General features: G+C 39.0%; 1 protein-coding gene across 1 annotated transcript in view; it reads right to left on the minus strand.

The window, feature by feature from the left end:
• Positions 1-638: 638 nt before the first annotated feature.
• The window catches only part of LOC103137838 (tetraspanin-5), a 10,562-nt gene continuing 1,209 nt past the window's right edge, over positions 639-9,991 (minus strand). The window contains exons 2-10 of the mRNA XM_007551788.2: positions 7,895-7,945; positions 6,849-6,995; positions 6,586-6,756; positions 6,323-6,448; positions 4,753-4,800; positions 3,649-3,765; positions 3,488-3,549; positions 2,373-2,418; positions 639-2,264 (exon numbers count right to left, since the gene is read on the minus strand). Of these exons, the coding sequence (XP_007551850.1) occupies positions 2,406-2,418; positions 3,488-3,549; positions 3,649-3,765; positions 4,753-4,800; positions 6,323-6,448; positions 6,586-6,756; positions 6,849-6,995; positions 7,895-7,945 (735 nt within the window). The 3' untranslated portion in view covers positions 639-2,264; positions 2,373-2,405. The remainder of the gene's footprint in view (positions 2,265-2,372; positions 2,419-3,487; positions 3,550-3,648; positions 3,766-4,752; positions 4,801-6,322; positions 6,449-6,585; positions 6,757-6,848; positions 6,996-7,894; positions 7,946-9,991) is intronic.

Here is a 9,991-nt window from a genome sequence, read left to right on the forward strand (position 1 = left end):
AATATGTCATTTGTTGTTAGAAGAGAAGGATAACAATACTGAAAGTGGCAGAAATACTCGTTTCAAACACTAGGTGGGAGGAGAGAGTAATGCTTCACACTCATTAACAGAATAAGAAAAACAGCTCATTTTTAAACATACCAAGAAAATGCAAGTCATCCTGTTTGTTACTATTTTTGTTTCTAGAAATGACTATAAAAGGGTTGAAATCACAACATAGTCATGTATTAAAATGGCTGAAATCCAGGCAATACAGCCTGTTGTGAAACTCTGGCAAAACCTGAAAGTTTATGTCCATATATTCTCTCCATCTAAGGTGATGGAGAAGATCTGGAGCAACTTCCAAAAAAAAATAAATAAATAAATGTATACAAAAATATCAGTAATTGTAAAGCTAGAAAAAATGATGTATCCTTTTCTTCCACTGTACTACTTTATATCGCTGTGTGCAATCCAAATAATTTATCCCAGTTGGCTTGGCCTCATCTCATGCCATGTTTTGGTTTGGTTTTTAGGTATCCTGTTTTGCTCTTGGTATTGTTTTGGTCAAAAGGATTTAAAAGCTGTTCTTTTCCAGCTTCCTGTCTGCATCCCAGTCCCCCTCACTAACAAAAAATCTCAACAAAACTAAACCCAGAAAACGTACAAGGTGACATTTATTCAGATATTTGCACATTTACATATTTTACAATGTAAAGTCACTGGAAATAGAAAATGCACCATCTTTCAAATGATATTAATGAAAGGAACTGTCCAACCCTTAAAGGGTAATAACTGTTATGATAGTGAGAAACATACATCAGAAATTGTATTTTTGTATTCAAGTCAAAACACAGAATTTTACAGCCAAAATTAAGAATCTTAGCAGTTTTATTTCCGTCAACATCTTAGAGTTGAATGAGGAAGAATTTATTTGTTTTCCGAGAAGACGTTTGATATTTACAAGAACAAACAGGAAACAAGAAAAAAAAAACAGATTCTAAGCAGGGATCACAAATATGGCACTAAATGGTGAGAAACGATGTGATTAGCAAACACAGACAATCAGAAGCTTTTACTGAAAAAAAAAAAAATCAATATTTTTAAAAACCATTTCTGGTTTATTAAAGTATCTACATGAAATCCAGTGAACCGAATAAACAAATGTTTAGAAATGACAGTCATTTCAAAGCAGAGGGAAGATTTCCAATAAACCTGCTCCAGGAGCCTGAAAGGACTTTTTTTTTTTTTTACATGCAAACACAGAAACAACTGTATCCCGGCTCAGTCTGATTTCAATACTCTCCTCAACCAAAACTGCTGGTGGAAAAGCTGGAGAGTTTTATGAGCCGGCCGTAAATTGCATCTGCATGCTGTTAAAGGGGGAAAAGGGAATCAGCATGCAGTTAATTATGGCACTTGAGAAATTACTTTAAAAACATCCGGCTGAAGTAGGCGATGTCAAAGGAGCGGTAATAAGCCATCATCTCTATCACAATTAGTTTGATTTCATCAGTGGAAATGCGTAATTCGTATTAATAAGTGAAAGAAAATAAAACTCACAAACACGAGGTGCGAACACCTCCGGTCGTTCTTTCCCCAATTAAGAAAAGATGAACGAAACCAAAACGCTGAAATTAACTTCCATCACTGTTTCATGATGATTAAAGTGCTTCGAGCTGAATTTGGATTGCACACTGCATCCATGCATTTGGGACCTTTTCTGTCACTGATGAGCTTTTTAAACTTTACACAGCCTCCCATAATCGGTGACGTGAAGCTGTAAAATCCCACAGAGAAAACTCTTCACTAAAGTTACAGTAGTTTAGAGCAGAGTCCGTTAAACGCTGGGCAAAGTGCCGACCAGCCGGGTCAAGTGTGATGATTCAATAAACACCGTGAAATACTAAATCAAATACATTTTGGGGAGCCAGTGATCCATCAGAAGGCAAACGGCATGCGGTGCGTTTCCGGAACTTCTTTCGTCTTTGCGCGCAATCCTCCCAATGCAGCAGCTGCAAGCTGCAGCTGTAAAAACTCATTTTCAACCTCACTTTAGTTCCTGTGTGCACAAATCATCTCCCTCCTCATCTCCTCCATGCAATCCTTTTACTTTTAGAGCTACTTGTACGGGGATGAATTAGACTGTTTTTGTGACGCTCTGCATCAGAGCTCTGAACAGATTTCGGAAAGAGCATTTCATCTAAAACGACTCGTATCAGTTTGTAATGAACTATTTACATGAGACTGGTGGAATCTTGGCTGATGGTGTCCAAACTTCAGTCCTGCAGAGGAAAGACAAAACAAAACTGTCAGTCCAAACACGCAGGGCGGAAAGGGAAAAATCTAGATAATACAATGCAAGGAGAGAGATTTAATCTCTCAGTGCTTACCTGATGCATCCCTCCTGCCGCTGTGTGTAGGTCTTAGGTGAACAGACTGCACACAAACAGAAGCCAGAGTTAAAAGAACAATGCCTCCCTAGGTTTGCAAATAACAGAACAGCACAACGCAATACATAATTACAAAGCTTAGGTAAAACCCTTCCTGATTTTTTCTTCTTTAAAAAAGAAAAGTCTAAAAAACAAAACAAAAAAAAAGTTACATATAGACCTTATTTAATGCAGCAAAAATGTTTGATTTTTTTTCATGCAAACATACGAATTTAAATGGTAAACGGACTGAACTTATATAATCTGATAATTTTTTTGACCACTCAAACACTTTACACTAGAGTCACATTCACCCATTCGCACTCACAAACGCTCACACATTTATACACTGATACACAGTGTATAAATGTGTAGGCAATTTAGGGTTAAGTGCCTTGCCCAGGGGCACATTGACATGTGGCAGGAGGAAGCTGGAATCAAACCTACAACCTTCCAATCGCAAGACGACAACTCTATCCATAGAGCCACAGTCGCTGTTTGGGGACAAACTCCTTCCAAGTGTACCTTACTGATCCTCTTTCTTCCTGGCATTTGCAGTTTTGTCAACACAAAGTAATTCAAGAGCTGGTGAAAATCTGGTCCTGTTTAAGACTGGCTGAGGTCTATAATTAAGAGGATTATTTTTTATGACTTTTTGAGACCTCGCAGAAACCCAGTAAGTATGTTTGGTGTGAAACAGCTGGCCCGTTCTCTCACCCCACTCTTCAAAATCGCGACGGGAAAGCCAAGAGGACGTGCCAATAAAGTGCAGGCGCATTTGAGACGTTTGCTCTGCGTGAATGAGAAGCATATGATGTACATGCCATGATCTGTGCCTAAATGAGTTAAAAACAGCTGGAACCGTGACCTGCAAAGCTGGATGGGAAACAATGTTTATCTCGTCACCAAGAACAATGAGAAGGATGATAATAGCACCAAAGTTGAGGTTAATTTTAAGGCTTATTTTCTCCAAAGGTGCCAATATTTAAGGAGCGCTATGGAACCATTTGGCAGCTCAGAGTCCTGTGGCTGAAACTCACGTCCCACGTTTTTTGTAACAAACTATTGTCACTTACCAGCTTTCTCTCACAGCTTCAATGTCGCTCACAAGATTCTGTGCCAAACAGATCCCAAATATCTAAGAACAGACACAAACAGACCAGATTAGAATGATATTAGACACAGGAACACATCAGATGTAAGATGGGGGTTTTTTTCCCCCCACACACTTCCCCACCTGCAGTAATGCGATTCCGATGAAGATGCCCGCCACCACGGTCAGGTTGTCTTGAAGCCACCTCTCAAACTGTGGGACGCAGCCTTTGATGTAAATGAAATTTCTCTGCTCTGAGTCCTAAAAAAAAACAAAAAACAGACACATTCATGAGTTAAACCATGAATTATTCTGATTCTTGTTCCTTGCAGAAACTCTGCAAGGAATAAGAATCTCTGGGAAACTCTGGGTCTGCATGTTCTTTTGTAATCCTTAACGGCACGGTTACCTTTGACGGGAGCACATGAGCTGTATTTTGATCTCTTGTTCTCCCTTCTGAGTGAAATCCCTCTAATATTCCTCACTTGTGAACAATAACTCGGCTCACTGTTTTCCTGTTCTGAGTCTTGCTAAAACTGCCCAACTGCAGCTCAAATGCAAGGCCAGGAAAACAAACAGAGCCTTCCCCTTACATTTTGCTGCTGTGGAGAATAGCCAAAGCTAATGACGTGGGGGGAGGGCGGCGGGCGGCTCAATTTGCATTGCATCGCATTGCTGCCGTGTGAGTAATACCACACACCGCCCTGAGTACTGATGGAGAGCCAGCTGCTTCGTTCTGAAGACGGAGGAGTTTGGAAGCGAAATGAAAGAGGATTATTGTGACTAGGGTGGAGCTGCCGATGAGCTCACGCAGCTTTGGGCCAAAGAACCGAGAGCCGTTCGCACTCTGCCCTTTACGCTCTCATTGCCACAATAGCTTTCTGGATGAAGATCTCACAGTAGTTTGTACAGTTAAGAATTATAAGCTTGGAGGATTTAGATTTAAAATACATTTTCATTTGAATCAACAAGGTCTGCTAGGGAATGAGAGAGAGGCAGTCCCCAAAGAGAATGAAACCAGTAAAAAGCGTTTTAAAAAGTAATTACCTTTTTTTATTTTTAGACTTTTATACTCTTTCAAATAATCCGTGAAAAACAACACAGCGAACCGTGCTTCCACCTGATGGATGATGAGCTTTAGCTCCCTCCGCCTTTTGTTTTTACCAGATTCACTCCCAAACTGTAATATTACAGCCTTGGACAACTTGGACTCGCCTGTAGAGTTCAGAGTTTGTGTTTACAACTCACCGACTTTGCACGGATGTCATATCCACACTGCGTGTTAATGACGTCCTCCTGTGAAAAAAGGAAATGGCTTACAGCTTAACTTAATTAATCATACTGCTGCAATTTGAATGGAAATAGAGAAAACACGTTGATTTTGGGAAAATGTATCTGTTTAATTGATTATGCTTATGAAAATTGGATTTATTATTATATAAAAAAGTGAGTAAATTCAGGTAGGTGAAAAAAACACAAAAAACAAGAAGTGTAAAAATCCATTTTAATGCTTGTAGGCATCCTTTTTTATATCAGTTGTCATTAAGATGTCCAGCACTTATTTAGGCTGTTGTTAAAAGGATATCGTTTGTGCTCCAATTTAAAGCTTTGATTATTAAAAAACATAGAGAAACTTTAAAATGTTAAATTTACTTGCATATTTCTCTCTTTACAGCTGATATGGATAAAAACTATTTCAGTTTTTCTGATGTTTCTAACAGTTTCAAGCCAGTAAAATCCAAGCTTTTAAACTCTAAAAACTATAAATGACGCAAACTACAGGTTATTCACAAAAAAAAAAAAACATGACTTGGCCATAGGCCTGTAACTTCAAATAGTTCATGGTATTAAAATGTCAATTTGAGACTATCCACTTAGAGGTAAAGAGCAATAACAATTAGAACATGACTTATTAAATCAGACTTTAACATCTCAACTCAAGTGTTGAATCGTGTTTAGAATTATGTTTTTATTGGAAAAGAAAGAAAGAAAATATTTTGGTTTATATTTTACAGGACTGTAACTTAAAGGTGTGTTTTTTGGGTCCAATACAGTTGTCACCACAGTAAGCGTTATTCGGTGATCTGCAATTTTCCACATTGCTGCTAGATGTCACTGCATCCTTCAAACTCAATTTCTGAATGATTTAACAACTTTTTTTTCCAGTGGAGCTAAAACATGATCCGTAGTAGCCTTTTTCTTACCATCACAGTTTTATCAAAACCATTAGAACAAACAAAGCTCATTTTGGGACAATGTGACAGAAATATTAATCAAAACACGTTTCAAATGTATAAATCATATCACTAAAAATGACCGAGTCTAGCCGTCAGTCTGAGTATCACTCCAGGAAACTTATTGCTGAATATATCCATGATGCTTTTCTAAAGCACCGCCTTGCCGGGACAGCAGGTCCTGCAGCCACTTTCATTAAAAAGAGTGCTTTGCTGCAATATTTTGCTGTCAAGGCTGTGCTTACCGAGCAACTGTAGGAGAGTTTTTCTGTCCAAATGAAAACAAACTATAAAAAAAATAAAAATCCTTGGAAAAGGTCTCCTCCCTTCTTCTCTCAGACTTTCCTGTATGCTGAGTCTGAGGGAAATAAACATTGACGCTTTAACTTCCTTTTGGAAGATCGCCATCACAGCTGACACCGTCAGGCAGCTTTCTGTCATCTGGAAAACTTTTACAACATGGTCTCCACTACTGACTATGTTTCCTACTTCATCTAAACTCTTAAGAGAAGAATCAACATACTGTGCTCATTGCTATGTGTTACTAACAAGACTAAGGAATGCTTATAAAAAAAAATACATACAGCTGGATCTTTGGTGCAACAGGAAAAGGGCACTCCACATTTCTCACGACTCGGGTTGGAATCAGTGCAGTTGAAGTAGATGTTCAAATTCCAGTCATCGGCTCCAAAAGCTCCACAGCACTCCCACTGCAAGGTCAGAGAGACGTAAACAAAGCTTGATGTGAATGCCAAAAAGTCCCACATCACTGATCAACACAGGGTCAAGTAGTATCCGGGAGAAATCAGAGAAGGGATTGGGAAAAAAAAAAAAAGCTAGCACTCACATATTCCTGTGTGAAGTCAATCAGGTTTTGAAGATCAATGTCATCCCTGTAAGCTCGAATGTTGTTGTTAATGAAAAAGTTGAGCTGATTCTTTATCCAGTCCTTGAAAACGAAGGCCAAAACTCCTGCGGTCAGCTCCAGAAAGAAGATGATGCCCAGGAACACTGAGAACTAAAATGCAAAAACAGTCACCGTTTCAAGATCAAGATAAGCGGAAAGTAAAAGTGGAACGAAATCTCTGAACAAGCCCGGAGGCAACATACAAACTTGAGAAGAAAGGAGTTCTCCCGGAGCGCTCCAATGCAGCCAGCGAAACCGAGGATGAACATCACTCCCCCGACCACGAGAAAGAGCCACACCGGGTCGAAACCCCCCAGGTCAGTGATGGATGAGATGTTGGAGAGAACACCCTGGGGAGGAAGCACAACTTCATAAGCATCAGTGATTCACTTTTAGCTGTAATTTTGGTCTGTTTGAAGGCAACACTTTCTCCCAAACTTGTAGCATGTAACTTCCACTGAAGCAGAGGATCATGATCCTGAAAGAGGAGATTATAGTAACAATATATTTAAGGTTATGTCAAACAGTTTCACTAACAAAAATGAAAAAAAAAATCAATTAGGCTAATATAATTGCAAACTTACTATCAGATAAATGATCCACTTAGAGATAAAGTACATTAAATGTCTTTAACAAACAGGAAACAAGCCCAGCAAAGACGGGTTTGTCGTCCTTCTGTTAACGAAGGTTTTAGCTGACTACTCCAAAGGAATCAAGTTTTTTTGGATTTAAAATACAATTCGTGTTTGTCAGCATACGATACTTTTGGTGTTTTTCACAGATCCAGACAAGAAGGCAGAATTGTCACAGCCTGTAAGAAACAAAGTACCCACTGATCCAGCCCAACATCGGGTTTTTGCTAACGTAAAGTGACAAACTCCTTCACATGACAACAATGCGTTCTTTATGGACAAGTATTAACGGTACATTCATAAATGTTCTTCGCATAAAGTGTGGAAACGGCTGAGCTGAGCGCTCAGAGTCCCACTGTAACCTTAGTACAGAGCAATGAATCAGTCTGCGAAATGAATCAGATCAGATCCTCTCATTGTTCTTCAGGATGTCTCGCAGGAAAACGACATTCCTTCCTCATTCAGTAAGGCCACGTTCACATTCCACCCAGACATTCGGATACAAGTGAGAAATTAAAGAAAAACAATCTGCTGATTATTTGCAGATGTTGCCGGGTGTGAAGACTTGTATGATTAGCTGCTGCCACTTCTGCCTCCTAAATATGTAACACACCCACCTTTTCGCTCCAAGCCCACAAGCCGATGCCAAGGAAGGCTATTCCCAGGAACTGAAAGAGAGGGGAGACCGGAGAACGGAGGGGTTACTTAGTGTTGACTACAACATGTAGACATCACACAGGAGCACACGGAAAGAGAACACAGACAGACGTTTTCTGGCTCTGGTCCACAGCTAAATATTTCCCGATCCCAGTCTGCAGAATCAACAGGAAGCTCCCACATCAGGAAGCATCTAAACTGGTTTATGACGTGTTGATGTAGGAAAACTTCCTGCCTAAGGTGCAGAAATTCAAGGATTTGAAAGCTGGGATCAGAGAATTTTTAACATGATTTGGTGTATTAAGATGTATCTCATGGTAATGCCATGTAATTAAGCATATTATCACATTCATGGCATTAAATTTTAACACTGAATGGCAATTGTTGTCTACTAAAATATCGGTGGTCTCCCTCACGGACCTGTTGCCCTTTTTACCTGATTTCTGTTAAGGGGGAGAATGGACGGGTGGATTATTTTGAATAACTTCAAGACGTATTTATTGTTGAGGGCGATGGCGACTGCCTGCTGATGGTCGTTTCTGTCAGTCTGCCGAAAGGGAAACTGTGGCTATAATGCAGCTGTTGCCACCATTTGTGTGTGAATGTGTGTGTGTGTGAATGGGTTAATTGTCTGAAAGTGCTTTGGAGTCCTCTGACTTTACAAAGTGCTGTAGAAATGCAGGCCATTTACCATATGTGGAGTTAATCACTGACAAGCTCCTTTGTTTACACTGTGTCTGGTTTTATGTTATCCAAGAGAGCCTAAATATACAATTCCAGACGTTGTTATCAACATATCAAGCCAACATTAATTATCAAGGTTTTATGGGTTTTTATAGGCCTGAACATGATTTTTGTCTAGGCTCAAGAACATGGATGGTGATAATAATTGTGTGCCATCTTGGCCAGGTCTCCTCAAAAAATTGATGCTAGTCGGAAGTGACTCATTGTTTAAACTACGTTTAAATTTTCTACCTAAACTACACTGTCCCAGGGCTTTTGTCCAGCTGCTATTTATCTTTTTTTCTGAACATAAAGTTCTCCATATAGCAGGTCAAGCATATTTTTACAAGACTGTGTTTAAAAAAATTGCAGCACTGTCCAATGTTGTACCTGAAATGAAGCTGGACCAATCAAAAGGCTGATACAGACTTTCAATTTTCTTTTAGGTCTGACCTGGCTACTGATTTCTTCAGAAATCAGTAGCCATTTATTATTGCATCAATAAAGCATTTTTGAATTTGATTGAAAAAAAAATACTACAAGATATAAAAGAGCAAAACCAAGGAGGAATACCCAGATGGTGAAGCATTATAAAATTAGCAGCAGATTCCCAGATCATCAATTTTAATGAAGAGTTTACTCAAGATTCATAAATCCACCTCAAAATAAGGTAATTAGAAACAGTTTTTTCTAAAAAATAAAATTTCTAACAGTTAGAAAAAAACTCTTCATACTTCAAAGTGAATAATTTTAGTGGATTTATTTATCTTGGAGTGGGATTTGTGATAACATGTAAAGTCTGTTGGACACTTTTCGATCAGTGTGTGAATTTAGGTCAACAAACGCTCTGGAAAAAGAAACAGGCCACATCTGCCTTAACTCAGGGTTAAGATAGGTCAAACAGTAAAAACATAGATATGATTTGCATTAAGCTGCATTTTCTTGACTTATTTCTATCACTAAAAAATGGCATCACTCTTCTCTGTGAGCTTTGGTATCTCAGCCACTAAAACTATAAATCAGGTTCCAGACCTGATCACCTGGTGCATGATACATAAAATATGGCTATTGCAATATTCCACAGACAGATATTGCAACGCCTACTGTGAATTGTTGCAGTTGTAGTCAGAATGACTACACCCCTTAACATACAGCCAAAATCTCAATGCAAATATTTACGTCTAAGCACACATAGTACGTTAGAATGGCCTACTCAAAGTCCAGACCTTAATTCAGTTGAGAATCTGTGGTTTATAAAACCTGTGAAACTGTTCACAGAGATTTCATCCTCTCTGACTGAGCTTGAGTTGTTTGGCAAAGACGACTGGTAAATA

Source organism: Poecilia formosa, unplaced genomic scaffold, assembly GCF_000485575.1.
Source record: "Poecilia formosa unplaced genomic scaffold, Poecilia_formosa-5.1.2 Scaffold44, whole genome shotgun sequence".
In the NCBI taxonomy this organism is placed as follows: domain Eukaryota; kingdom Metazoa; phylum Chordata; class Actinopteri; order Cyprinodontiformes; family Poeciliidae; genus Poecilia; species Poecilia formosa.